The sequence below is a fragment of the Strongylocentrotus purpuratus genome, unplaced genomic scaffold (genome assembly GCF_000002235.5).
Source record: "Strongylocentrotus purpuratus isolate Spur 01 unplaced genomic scaffold, Spur_5.0 spur5_scaffold_6, whole genome shotgun sequence".
Classification (NCBI taxonomy): domain Eukaryota; kingdom Metazoa; phylum Echinodermata; class Echinoidea; order Camarodonta; family Strongylocentrotidae; genus Strongylocentrotus; species Strongylocentrotus purpuratus.
This window is the reverse complement of record NW_022145612.1, coordinates 4,480,818-4,498,669: the sequence shown is the minus strand read 5'-3', so window position 1 is coordinate 4,498,669 and position 17,852 is coordinate 4,480,818. Positions and strand designations below refer to the sequence as shown.

The 17,852-nt window shown below is 36.6% G+C and overlaps 1 protein-coding gene across 2 annotated transcripts; it reads right to left on the bottom strand.

The window, feature by feature from the left end:
* Positions 1-464: 464 nt before the first annotated feature.
* On the bottom strand, positions 465-17,056 carry LOC578330 (transmembrane protein 245). Of its 2 annotated transcripts, XM_011675315.2 has the most exons (16): positions 16,493-17,056; positions 14,906-15,122; positions 14,033-14,421; positions 13,566-13,676; positions 11,838-11,942; positions 10,745-10,827; positions 10,102-10,192; positions 9,546-9,635; positions 7,852-8,022; positions 7,242-7,364; positions 5,771-5,910; positions 5,048-5,148; positions 4,531-4,702; positions 3,932-4,147; positions 3,617-3,645; positions 465-2,579 (listed from the first exon to the last, which is right to left on the bottom strand). In XM_011675315.2, the coding sequence occupies exons 1-15, from the start codon at positions 16,991-16,993 to the stop codon at positions 3,636-3,638; spliced, it is 2,520 nt and encodes an 839-aa protein (XP_011673617.2). In that variant the 5' UTR covers positions 16,994-17,056; the 3' UTR covers positions 465-2,579; positions 3,617-3,635. The 2 variants fall into 2 exon arrangements, with proteins under 2 accessions (XP_011673617.2, XP_783596.2); XM_778503.5 differs by lacking the exon at positions 3,617-3,645 and having other exon boundaries at positions 16,493-17,055.
* Between the last annotated feature and the right edge of the window lie 796 nt (positions 17,057-17,852).

Sequence of the window (17,852 nt, the reverse complement as noted above, 5' to 3'; positions counted from 1 at the left end):
AGTGTTTCAGGAAGATTTTCAAAAAATCTGAGCACCGGTACATTTAATAGAATACACAATTTCACATTATAAAGCAACACTCCATGCAATTTTCTTATTCAGAGGCAAACTATAAAAGTTGCCAGTTCACAGCAAAGTAGCTTGAATATGTACAATTCAAAATTTAAAAAATAAAAGAAAGAAAGAAAGATCAGTAAATCTTAATAAATTTACACATGAAAAATTTTATTGACCCTAATCAGAATCCACAGGCCAAGCAGGAAAATGAAACAGATTGATAACATTCAAAATACCAGTACCAGTACTCGATACTGAGCAGTCTTGATGTACTTATACATAGGATAGAAAAAAATCACACAATTCGTCGCTGTTTTCACGAAGTGACGGTAGTGAAAAAAAATTGCATTCACTTTGCGTTACGATTTTCCTCACTACCGTCACTTCGTGAAAACAAGGACGAATTGTTAGTTTGTGAATATGTAAATTTATCACTGCAAATGTTTTGTACTGGTAATCTTAAAAGTTAAATTTTCCTCTTCCTTTTAAAAACCAATAAATCATCTTAATTTAACCAATCAACTCAACAAATTTCAATACATGATTTCAGTATAATAATCACACAATACATACACATATTACACAGTTTCAAATTGAGTTGTTTAAAGTTCCTTGATTTTTTCAAACTATTCAAAGGTTTCCAAGCTGTTGATATGTACCACACTGATGAGTTTATCTCTCACTGCTCATGCAAATATTGAGGTGTGCCAGTGAAAATCTCACTGGAAATTTCTCTGGTTCATTTACAATGAAATTTAGAAAAAAATACTGTCATTATTTGATGAAGAAATACATAATGTAAAAAGAGAAAACACATCAATGAACTAAAACTACGCTATATTTACTGACATTTCAATATCTAAATATTACCGCTAAAGAAAAGAGAAATTGTATTAACAAGGAAGCAAGAATGAGCTATGTACAATATTCCCTTGGCCAATGAGCAGTCAGACATATATACACAAATACACATACTTTAAAGAAAGAAAAAGATATATAGCACTTCTTAGTGGGGGGATTATCATATTAAAAATATGCATTTCGAAACTACAACATTGCACAGTGTTTGATAATATACTACATAGATGATTTAGACTTGAACAACTATTTGCTTTATAAAAATTGTCAAGTACTTCCAGAACTTCAGGGTAAAAAAAAGACCTCAGAAATGTATTTGTGTAAGTATGTTTTTGCAGTCTTATATTTGCTCTCAGAAAATGGAGAAAATTCTAGGATCTATTTTCTGTTGTTATTGCAACCTATTCAAATATTCATGATATAGGCCATGGTAAACTTACATGTATGTAAAAGAAAGAAGGAAGGAGTAGAGGTGTCATGGTCTAGTGGACACGTCACTGGACTGTGGATCACAGGGTTAGGGTTCGAGTCCTACTGCAGCACTAACGTCCTTTGGCAAGACATTAATCTACATTTGCCACTCTCCACCCAGGTGAAGTAAATGGGTACCCATTAGGAAAACATTCCCTGGATGCCTTAGTACCTGATTACCGTATGGGGGCCTGTGTACTAATATGATACTTTGTATAAAGCGGAGTAGAGTATATTCATATATTAGCTGTGCTATATAAATGGACCTATTATTAAGAAAACATGAAACCACTTACAGCAAGTCAAGGTAGGGTAAAATAATGAAGTCCAATTTCATTAGAATTGTTATCACATACCCTGTAACTAATATTAAGGTTTTAGTACTTCACATGAATCCATACACACATATAAGTCGAAGCACAATTCACATGGCAGTACTTCATATAAAAAACATTCAATGTGGTTCCCTCAAATTACAAAGTGTAGTAATAGTTGCAAAATGATAAATTTAGATTTTACATCTACTATTCTACTTACCCCTACTATTCCCCTCCCATTGCTCCTTCTGTGCAAGTATTTGGTTCTATTAAATGTATAATTTATTATTTTGTTTTGAAAAAGATGTTCTGATTTCATTACATTACAGAGTATGTTGAATGTTGTTATGATTTGAATTAAAAATCCATAAAAAAGAAAGGAATCATCAGTTTTCAAAAATTAATTCTGCAACATTAATGTTCAAGTAGGTAATACTAGTTGCACTTAAATATCACAAAAATAAAGTTAATACTAAGTAGAATACCAGCAATTTGACTTTTTTTTTCTTCAAAAACCTGATTAAGGTTAATTTACAAGATTCCATCAAATTTCACAATAATGACTGTATTTTGTGCCAATTAGTCTAGTTTCTGAATTCTAATTTTAGATAAAAAAATGGCAGTAAAATAACAAGAAAATAGTGACAGTAAAATTGGCAAGACATAATCACACAATTTAGAATTCAGCATGCAAAACAGCAATCAACATCAACATCAAATCCCATTCCTATAAAATTGCACTGAAACTAACAGGCAAATCTAAAAAGAAAACTACTTTGCACATTATTAGAAAAATAACCCCCTGAAGTATACAAAATGAAAGCTTAGCACAGAGAAGAGATTTCTGTTTTTTCAGTGAACTATCCAGAATCAGATCTGTGAAGAAAAGGAAGAAATAGAGAAAACATATCCAAGTTACAGGAGTACTTTCAATTATAAGGTGTAAAAAATTAGGCAAAAATATGAAATAATATTAAACATCAATAAATATCACCTTAAAAAAAAATATTGAATAAGAAGATAAAACGACATGAACAAAGTTTACGTTTAAGTTTACATAGTTTTCCACATCCCAAACCCATAAAATCTCATTCCTAAGTGGGTGCACATCGATAGATTTATTTGTTTTTTTACACACTTTCATAAAAATGTGGGCATGAGTCTTGGATCTTAAAAGTATAAGGCATACATGTACTACTTTCTGTTATGACAACAACAAAAAACATCCTGCCAGTGTAGTAGAATATACAATAGAAAGGAGTATGGAAATAAGTACCGAAATATCATTTAAGTACTTGGTGCTGACATATTGTTAATTGAAAGAAGAACGGTTGTTAATAGTGAAAGTGATTCCTTTATCAAACCTAAAGTGTACCAATCATCTGAAAGAATATTAATTCAAGTAAATTTAGAATGTATAAAATCAACCTCAACAGATTTACCCGGCATTCTAGAAGTTAGCGGTCAAGGAGTATGAAGAAAATACAGGATAACATAAAAACTGATGCACAGAACCGAAGTTGGACTTTGGTTCCTTGTGCGCCCCTATTCTATGCAAGCACGTACGCATGTGTTGACTAGTCTATTCAACAAGTTGATCTTGTGTATACTGAGAATGTATTTAAACTACTCTTTGTAGAAGTAATATTTGAAGCTCATATTCTGAATACAGTTAGCCACACAGAACCTCTCACTTTAAGAGTAAAACATGTTTTGGTGAGTGGTACACTTTAACAGCAGCTGTTTAAAAAGATTAACAGTGATATAGTGCCTTGGTGAAAGAAGTCACACTCAACTTAACATTTAGAATAGTCAGAATCACTCCAAAAAAAAGTTAGTGTGATTAAATGTGCTATAAAGAGTAATGTCCCGTCCCAAAATCTGACACTTCTATTTTAATGTCATTGTACTACCTCATTTGACTACTGGTTCTCAGTCTGGGCTGAATAATATAAATGCACAAAAATAAATTAGAAACACAAGGGTAGTATATTGGGAGGGTCTGGTGAAGTACTATTTTGATGTATTTTGTTGTTGTTTGAGAAAACATATTTCTTGGGTTTTAGGATCTGGGAAATGTATAGACATCAAATTTTGACCAAAAATCACATAGGTCTACATTTATTTAATACTTCTATAACATATACTAAGTCAAGACTATTGAGAAGTCGAAAGTATACTTTACATGTAATAAGAATAACTGGAGAAAAAAAAACAGACCCTTTTACCTTTCAAACCTCAATCTCCTCTCTCTTGGCTGTGATTGCAACCCAAGTAAGGCAGGGGTAGCCGGTAGCCCTCTTGTACCCTGCATCATGGTGCTAAAGATATTGACTGCTACCAAGAGGACACAGAGCAGGATAGGTCCAATGATAGCCCCCTCGAGCCCGTAGCAGTAGATCCCTCCTGCCACAGCCAGGCCTGTCAAGTAGGGGTGACCACCACTGCGAAATTCGAAAACAGATAATTTGTTTGTTTTAAATATTTGGATAGTGACCTTACATTTGTTCTGGCAACAGTAACTCTAGGCTTTATTTTATTCAAAGGCTTTATTTTATTCAAAGGCGCCGGCTCCTCCAATAGTTATGGACTACACATTTGCTTTAAAAAATAAAATGGGTTTTGAGGCCTGCTTTAAAGTTTTCTAGCTTGTCGGTGTTGCGAAGCACAGGAGGGAGAGAGTTCCAGAGGCGTGGAGCGACTGAAAAATAGGCACGATCACCATATAATATCCTGCCAGGGCATATATACATAGTACCCACACAAATAAAACAACATAAATCAATGCTCTGTATCAACTATCAATAGATAAAATCACAGAACTCACCCTTTGATATCACTGTAGATAGCAGTATCCACTACATACATAGGAAGCATCTGAACAACGAAGAGCATGACAGCTAGCACCTTCTCACCATGAACTAATAGTTCAATGACCCCTGGTACAGCAGCCCAGTAAGTTCCCACAAATGGGATAGCACCAAAGAGAGCTGCCAGGGCTGAAAATGAGGAAAATGGAGAGAATGTGATCATCAAGAAAATACTACACAAACAATGATAACAGATAATATTCTTTTATATATTTTTGGAACTGATTCATATTACTATTTTGCTTCTTCTTTTTGTTAAAGGGGGGGGGGGCTGGGTTTGCAATGGAAAACAAATGAAGAAAACAAGAAGAAGTGGCGCGAAAGTCAGTACCCCCGTAAGAGGAAAAATGCTGACTTTAATAAATGATGATAATGTTGAGTCTGTTTAGAGCCAGAAGGGCATTACCTGAATGTTAAAGTGTAGTTTTATGAGTTAATGCCCTTGTGGCTCAAAACAGATAATATGTATCTTACCTGATGGCACATATACAATCTGTAGCCCAAAGATGGTATGTGTTAGCCATGTGTACAGACCATAGAAGGTTGACATCTTGATCGAGGCACCAAACACACCCCTAAGAAGGAAAAATAGTAATTTAAACATTGTATTATAACAAATCACAACTTCTAATTCCTTCAATAATGAACTATCACACGACTTCTGAGCTTAAACCCTGTTCCCCTTCTAATCTAATCTAAAAATAAAGTTTATACAGCATTATGTACCTATTGTTATAACCATTGACATACATGTATATCAGAAGACTTTTGGTTCCTACATAAAGAACCTTATTTACTTGAGATTTTCATTCTACATTGTAATGTCAATGACTTTTCTTGGGCTATTATTCTCATTTCGGCATGCAGTCAAAAGTCTTTTTATGGAAAACATATTTTCAAATTTTAATATGAAACAAAATGAACACAAAGGCTTGTGATTACAAAGGGTTATTCTTCAGCAACTCTGGGAAATACTGAGTAACGTTTCTGGGAAATTAAAATGCATGTCTCAAGTTTTATACCTACCTTGCTATTTAACTGTTATTGGTGTTAATCACTAAGTTTGCTTTATTTTAACCACTTCTAGTTTCAACACACAACACAATTTGCTTTGGCTATGAAGGCCGTTCTCTAGCAAGTCAGCACAAATTAAACAACTGAGCACATCTCTAATAAATTTCCAATGATGTTACTGACCTGATTGAATTCTCTACAGCTTGTCCATACTTGCTGGATGTAGAATCATTGCCAGGGGTAAGACTTGAGATCCATTTCATAGGAAGGTACTGCTTGTCACTGAAACTCAGCAGGTAGAATAATGTTGTCATGAACACCACCTTCAGAAAAACAATGTAAACATCTCACTTTCCATACATCCTTAACATTACATTTTAACCCTTACTGTACTGGGGGGGGGGGGGGGGGCAGGGGGGGCCTGGGAGGCCCCCCCCCCTCGACATTTTCGGAGATTGCGCCGCAACCGCTTGAAATTTTGAATTTTCGTTTCATGACTTTTTTCCCTCAAGTCTTACGCACGTTTTGATACCATTTTCGTCGCAATCGGATATACCTGTGAGGTGTTACATAACAATTAGTATGCGCATGTCATCAAAAATATGCTATAATTGCATATATTCATGTACAAGCAGAAATGTGAATACAGGTTTAGATGTATTCGTTCCTAAGTGGGTGATATGAATTGATATCGAATTGCTTTTATATGTTTCTCAAAGTAACTTGATGTATTCCAGAACAAAAGAATACATAAGAAATAAAAACAATAGATATAATAAGAAATAAAAAAAACAATAAAATACATAAGAAAATAAATATTTTAAAAATCGCATCAAATTTGCATAAATTATCATTATTTATTACATCAAAATAAATATTTTGTGTTAGAAAAGAAGTTTCATATGAATAATGAGTTTCAACATTCAAAAAGTGGAGTTTGACACGTTTTCTGTAAAATGCATAAAATTAGCATTTTGCATAATTAATTAGGCTATAACGACAAAAATTTGCATATTCGCAAAAAAATAATTACACCATCTTGTTCGTTACGTAAATGTCTACAAACATGCAAATTTTCGTGTTCATCGGACATCCGACGGCCGAGATCATAGGGGGGGGCCTCCCAGGCGCCCCCCCCCCCCCCCCCCCCCCCCCCAGTCAGGAGGTGCTCAAAATAGCCCAGTACAGTAAGGGTTAATAATGAATTGCAGGACATGGTCTTGTTTTGTTTATTTACATTGTTCTAAAATTGTGAGGTTTTTCTTTTACCTGTGTTCCTCAACCATTTACATCTAATCATTTCCCTACTATAAATGTATAGAATTGTTCAATAACTTACTGTTTGATTGTCTGATAATCTAGTATTCTACCAGCCATATACAAAGTGAATCCACAATAATTTGAAAATAAAACCCAGCGTGCTTGAATATCAGGTAGGTCAGTAAAAATGTAAAATAACACACTACTCAGTTGTATAACACATGCTTCACCAACAATTTTTAATGTCGTACCCTGACCACATTCCTAACTAGAAACCTGGACTTACTAACCCTAACCTTATATCTTTGATGAAATAAAATCCAAGAGCAATTGTAAACAAAGCAAATGTCGGATCACCATTATTTCACACTAAACTTAGAGGAGAAAGACTTACAAAGGAGATGATGAAATTGAGAATGGCTGTTCCTCCTTCTAGTATCATGTAGAGGATTGTAGTGAAGAGTGATGCAATCAGGTTCATATTGCCTTTCAACACCAGCCATACAGACTCTAGCACCTGGGGTAAAGGTCAAGGGATTTCTTAAATTCACAAGGAAATTTTGTTACAGAATTTCTCTTTAATTTTTCACAATACAGGTACTGGAAAGAAAGTGTAAACCTATCGAGACATCGAGATATTTCACGAAAAATAAGAGACATTGACAGCAGTAAAATGACTTCTAAAATTATGTTTAATTTGAAAATTTGTATGATCACACATAAAATGTGTTTTATGATTTCTGGATTCATGTTGCATTGTAATCTCCTGTAATCAATTTTCTTTTTCCAATAGAAAATATCAGGAAAATTTATCCAGTGGTATACAAAAATTTGAATGAAATTATCAAATTAAATCATCAATTGAATAATATTTTACCATAATATCAGTACATGGTACTTATATAACGCAAACGGCACATCCTTTTAGTCTACTCAGCTATAACTCATTGACATAAAATATATTATGTACTGTCCTACAATCCTAAATCCAGACATCCACTTACCGATTTGACAGTCTCTATGTTCTCATGGAAAGTAGTCATGAATCCAGACACATCTATATCATCAAACTTCCCCAGCATGTCATAGACACTGTCCATTGATAGATTAACATTACTTCTCAGAGATAACGATTCATGAGAATCAACCAGATGAGAGCCCTCTTCTGTTCCATTCTATACAATGACAAACAAAGGAAAATTACAAAATCTCATTGCATACATATTACACAAGGTAGCAATCACATATAAACTCAGATCTGCTTGAAGTGTGACACGGTCATAATGACTGAATTCCTACAAATTTTCTCAGATCATTTTCATAAACAATACAAATAGGATTAAAATTAGATTAAGATTCATTCACAGAGACAATGATTCATGAGAATTCACCAGATGAATGTATGCTGACGACCTGCAGTTGTACACAGCTATGACTCCTGCTACGAGACACGAGTCAAAAGAAAGACTAGAGTTATGTATCACGGAGATTCGCAATTGGATGAAGGATAACAAGCTTGTTATCAATGATGGCAAAACTGAAATGCTTCATCTAACATCATCCAGGAAGCGTGGCTCAAATCAGGAACTGTCTCCACTCACGGTTGGTGACACCAGCATTTCTAGCAGCACAACTGTTCGAGACCTTGGAGTTGTGCTCGATAATCACTTAACTCTACGTCAAAATGTGAACTCCATCTGTCGGAATGCATCCCTATCTCTCTACAAAATCGGAAAGATAAGAAATCTCCTCGACAATCACACAACTGAGATCCTTGTCCACTCCTTCGTCACCTCTCTTCTCGATTCTTGTAATTGTCTCCTCATCAATCTCCCCAATAAAGACATCGCTAAGCTTCAGCGAATTCAAAATTCAGCTGCCAGACTAGTTTCTAAATTACCAAGGCAAGAGCACATCACTCCCACTCTACAGGAACTCCATTGGCTGCCCGTATCCCAGAGAATCCAGTACAAAGTCATCATTCTAACTTTCAAAGCACTTCATCAACTCTGTCCCAGCTACATATCTGAACTTGTTACACCTTACTTACCCACTCGATCCCTCCGCTCTGCATCTCAACACCTCATTGAACCCACGAAAGACAGGACCAAGTCATACGGATCCAGAAGATTCTCATCTGCAGCTTCGCATCTCTGGAACTCTCTCCCCACTACTTTCCGAACCATCACAGACTTAACTTTCTTTCAATCTCAACTGAAAACCTACCTGTTTAAAAACGCTTTCTAATATCATTTAAACTGTATTATTGTATTCATCAAAATTTAATTACATTACTGTACTCTGATATAATTGCCTTCATTTCTCTGTAATGGATGTTTATAATGTTTGATTATTATTAATCTTTTCCTTATTTTGATATTTCTTTAGTTCATGAATTAGTAGTTATGTGTAATTTTGTTGTATTAATATTGTAAAGCGCATTGCTATTTTCTTCGATTATGAAATGCGCTATATAAGTCTAGGTTATTATTATTATTATTATTCTGCAATATCAAAAATTAAATTAATTGAAATATCTCAATAAATATGCATCTATTTATGATGGTTTGTGAAATACAACCCAGGTCACTAAGTTTTTGCTTTAGGGTTAGGTATAAATCCTCATTTCTTTATCTATAAACTTCCTAATATATAATCTTACCAACTAGTCCTACAGTACTTGTGAAATGTATCTTACCTTTACAACCCACTGCACATAAAGCTGATCCCAAATCTCAAGAACTTGCTTTTCTATATTCTCACTGTCACCACCAATAGTACTCCGTATCTGTGAAATAAAAGCATGATGGATAAAGAATTCTTTTTCAACACACATGACAATTAACAGGTTCAGGGAATTAAGCTCTAAAAGCTTGAACACAAAATGTCAGCGAATACTTTTTCAAACATAGCACAAGTCTAATGTTAAGATAGCATTTCAAAAGTCAAATTCTACTTTAAAAATATCAAGGTTTTATATCTTGTACCATGGCCACTGTTGCAGTCATTGGTTTCAGGGAAAAGATGTAGTCATGCATTAACTAAGGACATTTTATTAGAATAATAATAATAATCGAAAGTAATATCGCTAGTGATATTCGTTTGTATTTAGGATCTAAATTCTGCAGCTCTATTCATCCTAATCAAAAACACTATTCTCTCTAAATCTCATACCAGACTATTTACAACACCATAATGGTAAAAGTGTGTCCATTATGTGAAAAAAGTTTATCAGGTAAACTTGAAAAGCTTACCTGTTCAGCAAGCCATTCTCGCCCATATAAATAAGCATTGTTCAACATTGAACTCATTGCTTCATGCATCTCATCTGTTTCAGGGAGCCATCTGTATGTGGGAAGAATTAAAAATACAAAATATCATTCACAAACTAAATGACACTCAAACAACAATAGTTTCATTATTGCATCCTGTTTCTAATGTATGCGAACTGTGATCTGTACTGTGTTAATTGAGGCAGGTATTGTGTTCAATAACATGTGTAATGCAAGCTGAAAGTTTTCTTAAAAATTGACAACCAACATGTATACAACATGAACATAATGTTTAAACTACACATAACAGCCTCCTTTTTTCTCTCTTAAATTAGAAAATGGACCCACAAGAAATATTGTGACTTCTCCATGATATAATAATAATGTTTAATCATTAATGATTAAATCTTTAACATAAGAGCCTGGTCATTTTATAATGACCAACATGTGTTTGATGGACGATTGAGGGGGGGGGGGGAATATACTGCACTAAGTAATTGATGCAATTACATCATCAAAACATTGAGCAAAATTTTGAACACATCTTTTCCTACCAATCAACAAGCTTTATCAATATTTTTATGCACGCTATAATACACAAATAAAAGCAGATTGTAATACTCACTCTTGTAGTTCAGGATGTTGTGATACTGTATCATTGACTAGATCTCCTGTGACCTGTATCAAGGTCATACTCTCAGACTGGATCTGAGCAAAGAAAAATGTTAGAAACAACTTGAAATTATAAATTATAGATTCAAAGGTTTTTATATACTAAGGCTCTTTCGAACCAGTTGCATCATAGGATCAAATTATCTATTTGTATCTCTGTTCCCCTCTTATTTATGTCATTGATTCACAGTATAAACTCAGAGGTTACCTCTTTTTAAATACATCATTATTTATGTTGATGACTGATAGTGAAATGCCATTAAATCATCATGACTAATATTTCCTGACAAATTTGCAAGGTTAGTAAATTATATAAAGTTGTAAAATATTGTATGGAGTTAATGTTAAGTCCACATTCGCACCATGACATATAAATGTATATAATCATGTGGTACTTCAGACTTGGTAACATTGTAGACCCTACAAGTGTATTATGGATGCAAAATTAATAAATGTACTTGTTTACACAAATGTTGAAAATCGTAATATACATGCCTATCTATCTATCTATCACAACACACCCGGTGTAGTTTACATTTCAGGTACACAAACATCTTCAAAAGCACCTCACTGACATTATAACTGGTCAATGCATTGTGTACATGTACCTCCTTCTGTTACTCTCAGACCTTGAGGCCCGAATTCACAAAGGAAATTTGTTGACAAACCTCCTTTTGTTTCGACAAACCTCCTTTTGTTTTTTACAAACCAAGGTTTGTAAAAACGTGTCAAAACGCGTCATATGATGCACATAAACCTTGTTTTGTCGACAAACCTCCTTTGCGAATTCGAGCCGGTGTCTTTGTTAATATCAGACAGGGCCATTTGGCTCTTTAGTGCATTTATTGATTATTTCCAAGGCTGAAACTAAGCTGTTAAAGGCTTCTGGTACTCATAAGACACATTGAAGTAATGACTATTGAAAAGTGGTTTATTGTTTGCTCATGAACAGATAATATCTATGAACTGGCATATATAGGGTGTTTATGTGGTCTTTAACCTTCAGCTAGTAAGAGAACAGATGAGATATGAGATTAAGTGATTACCTGTACAGCCATCATGACAGTGAGTGATATCATTGCAACAAACATTGCTAGGATGATGAAGATACTGATCACCATATCAAGAGAGTTCTTCAACCAGCCAATCACCTGCAATGGGTGGGTGGGTGGGCAAAATTCATAGATGTGAAGTACATGTAATATTGAGCCAGACACAAAATGAACTGACTACTGGTAATTAAATTCCCCCAAAGAAGGGCACAACAAAGGAAAAGATTACTGTACAACCCATCTATATGCATATTTCATATTGTACTAAAATCAGTTCAATGGTTGTATTTTGTCACTCCAAATGATAACTAGATGGAACTTCGACTGCGCGCAGTCGAAAATGATGCCTCCGTCATAGAGCAATTTTACAAACCAAAACAAAAGAAAATTTTCAAATTCAAGTTCAATTGTAATCCATTAAAGGGAGGCTTAACTACTTCAGCTAGAAGGGATTAGACCACCCAGTAAGCCATCGAGGTCACTGTGACAGGTGGCTATCTCATTAACTTGGCTCTCATTTAACATAAGAAAAAGAGGATCATGGGGGACCAACAGGCACCGATTTGGGAAGTTTTCTATATAGAGGGAGCAAGTAGCTACAAGTAGGACAGTGTGCCTTTAACAGGTTCTCAGAACATCGTGATTACAAGCAATTTCTCATATACATATATGACCCTTTGATCTTTGACCTCATGACCCTAAAATCTACTCAGTTCATTGGCTCTGTAAGATGTCCAGAGTTAAATAGTAATTCTTCTGGCAGTTCTAATGAGAATGCGTTCACAAGCTATTTTTGCATACATAATGAGCCCTGTGACCTTTGACCTTTGGCTTCGTGACCCCAAATTCTAATCAGTTTATCAGCTCTGCAAGATACATACATGACCAAAGTTTGGCAGGAATCCATCAATCGGTTCTTGAGATATCGTGATTACGAGCTGTTTTTGCATACATAATGAGCCATGTGACCTTCGACCTTTGACCTCGTGACCCCAAATCTAATCAGTTCATTGGCTCTGCAAGATACATACATGACCAAAGTTTGGCAGGAAATCCATCAATCGGTTCTTGAGATATCGTGATTACGAGCTGTTTTTGCATACATAATGAGCCATGTGACCTTCGACCTTTGACCTCGTGACCCCAAAATCTAATCAGTTCATTGGCTCTGCAAGATACATACATGACCAAAGTTTGGCAGGAATCCATCAAACGGTTCTTCAGAAAACGCGATCACGAGCTGTTTTTGCATACATAATGAGCCCTGTGACCTTTGACCTTTGACCTCGTGACCCCAAAATCAAATCAGTTCATTGGCTCTTCAAGATACATACATGACCAAAGTTTGGCAGGAATCCATTAATCGGTTCTTCAGATAACGCGATCACAAGAACGGGACATACGGACGTACAGACGTACGGATGGACGTACGGACGGACGGACAACCCGAAAACATAATGCCTCCGGCTACTTCGTAACAGAGGCATAAAAATTATACATTAAAGAAAAATATTATCCAAGGTTCTTAGTTTGACATTCATGTAACTAAGCTTTAAATTATAAAAGTAAATGGAAATAAAATACAACATTTTGTGAAAATTTCTTTGATAATCTGTGATAATTCATTCTTTTCTAAGATGCACAATTCTGTTGACTGACTTAACCTTTAATTGGAAAATACATTGGGAAGATATATTCCAAGCGTAAAAATAAGTCACATACCTTACGATCCCCAGCCAGAAAGAGGCTAGCTAATCCCCTGACATAGGATGGGATCAGAGCATCCATTCTCCCAGCAATAGCTTCATTAACACACCTACACCTGTATTTAACCTGAAATTAAGAAGGTAATTAGAAAATTATAACACAAATCTTTTGGCATTGTCAAATCGAATTCATACTACACATTTTCTGTCATGGAGAAGAGCAGCAGACTCTCTAAATTCAATCTTCTAATCAAGGCTTCAAAATCAATTCTTGTCTTCTTTTGAGGTAATGTGCGCCAGTTTTCTCACAGGTATGTCTGTATTGATTCATTATTATAACCTGCTATTAGAACCGTTCACGGTAATACTTTGAAGAATAAGCTGTTTTGCACATTTCTCTCCTGGGCTTCAAAGGCAAGAGTAATTAAAACTGACAGTCACTGTATGTTTTGGATAACTTTCCCAAAATTATGACAGCCTTACCAGATCCCATGCTCCAACATGTTGCATAATCTTCTTGATGAGCCAGAAACCAAGAAAGATAGGAACCAGCTTTAAGATGAGCCCCATGTGAATCCAGAGCCTAAGGACCACACAGGCCCAGATGACCCCATAGATGTAGCGCACACTCTGTCCGCTGACCTCCTCTGACTCTGACCTGACCCTTCGACGGCGAGAGCCTCCCCCTCCTCCTGTATGGGGGGTGGAGGTTGCTGCGGGGATGTTGAGGGGTGGGAGGTCCAGGCGAGCAGGGCGCCCAGTGTCAGCAGCATCATCAGCTCCTGGTTCAGGGGTTGAGGTACTCTGTGGAGCAGTCTCTGACTGATCTCCAGCAGTGGAAGATGAGTCCAGGTCACTACTTGACATACTTTCTGTATGGGAGAGCAGAAAAACAACAAAATGTAGAAATAAGTTTTCCTTATAAAGAAAAATCTACTTGACCTCGACCAAAATGAAAAATCATGAAGTTATCAAACTGGCATATGATAGACTGAAAACTTAATCTGGTAAAAGAAATGCAGCTATCAATTAGCAAAATATTTTGGGAGAGCAAACTGTTTTATAATTGCACATAAAAATTGTACTCTGCTACTTCATGCATTATGTTTACCGGTAGTCACAATTGTTGATGCTATGTTATCTATGATGTGATATCATAAATCTAAGAGCTATCCTATAAGATCTTTGAGAACTGCTATCATAACGCATGGCTTCACATGAATATATATTTTTTGGAAGCATTTCAGATTTACATTTTTAGGGTCTGTGAGCATGTTCTTTTGGAATATGTGCACTGGGATTTTGTCAGTGTCAACTGTCAAGCCCTGCATAACAATTCATAGAATACTGTTTTACCCCTTGCAATCTGCTCCTTGCGATGAGTTGTGTAACCCAGGGCAACCAGGATGACGAAAAGGAAGAAGATGGGGATACGATACCAGCCAGCCACAGTAGAGAGATGGAGAAGGAGAAGAATCCATACTGGCACTGATAGGGTGGTGAGAAGGGAACTAGACTGGGGTGTCCACCAGAAAATAAGAGCCACAATGTACGCAATGATGATGGTCCATACCTGAACATTAAATGAAACAAATCAGACAAAGAATCAATTTAAAGAAAGGTTAGGTATAGACTCTATACTCATTCACAATTATTATAACATGCACAATAACAGAGGGCAAAAAATATAGAATCTGCATGTCTTCCCATTGTAGAAATTGACAACAATCAAGTAAGTTCGCAGCATGATTCAAAATATGTGACTCTGAAATCTGAGTTGTACAATGAGTCATTGTCTAATGCTGCTCTCACACTCTGCCGTGTAGGCCTACCGTCCACCTGCCGGGCTATTAAAAAAAAACAGTGTCCAGAACGTTGGGTTTTGAGCAAACTTGTCCCCGGCCGCAAAAAAAAAATCATGAAATTAATCTTTTCACCGTTTCGTTGCCATCTTCTGACCATTCTCACCTGGCGCATACCGGGTGCTGAACGTGCTTCTACCGTCTTCACCGCCCAGATTGAATTTTGTTGAAAATTTTGGCCGTTTCCATACCGGGCCCATACCGGGTCTCGAACGTGTGCACCGGGTTTGTAGCAGCCACCTACCAGTCACTTAGCGTCCCCTCACTGCTCGGAGCGTCCTGTGAGCGAGTCCCCGGACTGCTGACGTTCATGACACGTTCACAACCCGCTTACAACCCGTTGCAGACGGTGGATTTTTTTTTTTGCCCGTTCATCACCGTTCTGTAACGGGTTATGAGCGTGTTGTGAACGTGTTCATACAGTGTGACCGTTTTCATAACGTATTCATACCGTCCTCATACCGTTCAACACCGTCCTCTTGCCGCTTACTTGCGGCCGGTGCCAGCCGGCCAAAGTTTTGAACATGCCCAAAACTTTCGCCGGGTCCCACCGGGCCCGGGTGTAAATAAGCGCCAACGCCCTATTAACGTGTTGCCCGCTTTGATAACGAACCACCGTGTGCCCTCGCCGTTCTCCACCGTCCGCAGACATTTTCGCGCACGGTGGCACACGGTAGGCCTACACGGCAGAGTGTGAGAGTCACTTTAGGAAATATTATATCGTCAATAATGATAGTACATGATTGTACAGACCATTTATAGTACAATTTGTACTAATAAATGATGTTGATGAAAATGATGATAATGATACTGATGAAGATGATGATAATAATCACCCTCATCCTCCTCCTCCTCATCCTCATCCTCCTCATCATCATCATCATAAACATCATCATCACAAACATCATAAACATGCATCATAAACATAAATTTATAATCACAATATTTTAATCATGCCTCATTACCATAATATTTTGTGATTTGCTCCAAAATAATAATAGGCCTATAACCAATACTAAAATAGAGGCCTGCCTTTGTTCCTATTTTATTAAAGCATCCAACGAATGAACACAAAACTTACCCACAAAGTACTGAAAATGTCCAAGCCATTGTACAAGGTGGTGAAAAACAATTTCACTGCAGGAAAAATGTAATCAATAAACCAATAGACGAGGTAGGCTGCAGGGAAGCCCGCCCCGACGGCGATGAGCGTCTTGTATCGCCGAGAAATCAAACTTCCCAGCTGCTCAGAAGCAAAATTCAGGAAAGTCAGCGGGATAGCGACAGCCCCGACCATCAGCGGAGTACTGGAGTCTTCCAGCCCCTGAAGCCAGCCGGCTGCAGTGCTTTGAAGGGTATACTTGAACGGGTACAATACCGTGCCGCATAACATCGCCCACATCAGAGGTTTGATGAAGATTTCGAAAACATAATAAACTGCAACAACCGCAGCTCCTAAGACAGCTATCAGAAGAAAAGTAGCGGCATTGTAAAAAGCTTGTTTGAGGTGCTTTTCATGGCCCTGAGGCACAAAATTCAGCACACTATCTAGCGGCGATCGGAGGTCCCCGGGAGTCGCCATCTTTTCTTTCTTCCGCTAGTTTGTTTTCATCGAAAGTGCTAGTCTGTGTTCTAGTCTGTATTTATCAATAAACACTCGACATGATTTTGAAATTCTTTTTATCTTTCTGCCAACCCCTCCCCCCCCCCCGCCCCTTTAGCAAATGCAAAAAAGTAAAATTGTGGTACCATCTTTTATTATTTGCCAGGGGTGGAGCTAGCCCAGGCACCCCACCCCTGAATCCGCCCCTGTCAGTAGGAGGAACCTTTCAACAGCTTCTGATCTAGCGTCTGCTGTTCAAGTTGAGTAGACTAATACCAGTTGTACCAGTACCGTACATATTATTATGTGTGTCTGGAGTTTCACTTTTAATTTTGAGACGAATAAAGATGGATGCCTAATATTGATAGAGCTAGACATGCAGAGACAACTTTGTAGACTCACGTTTATACAGTAGGAACTAAGGAAAGATATGTAATCTACTGCTGACTTAAATCTTTTCTATCCAACCAATTTGAGGACCTTGCTTTTCACAAACAAAAAAGTATCAATTAAAAAAAATATATAGGCCATTATACAGCAGTGCGTCCCAGAAAAAACGAAACCAAGAACTGTCAATGCTCATGCGTGAAATATGCATCATAATGAGTTACATCAAATAAAAGGAGGATCTAAGCTTTACAAATATGTGTCATTTATTAATTATAATTGTGATTAAGTTACAAGACATTGATAATTCTCGGTTCCATTTTTTCTGGGACGCACTGTATAACTGTAACTATTATACACATGCAAACATCCAATCTATCTCTAATCATGATTATACTAAAAGGCAACCTAATATTGAACAATTCAGCATTCAGTGAAACACTCAATCTGT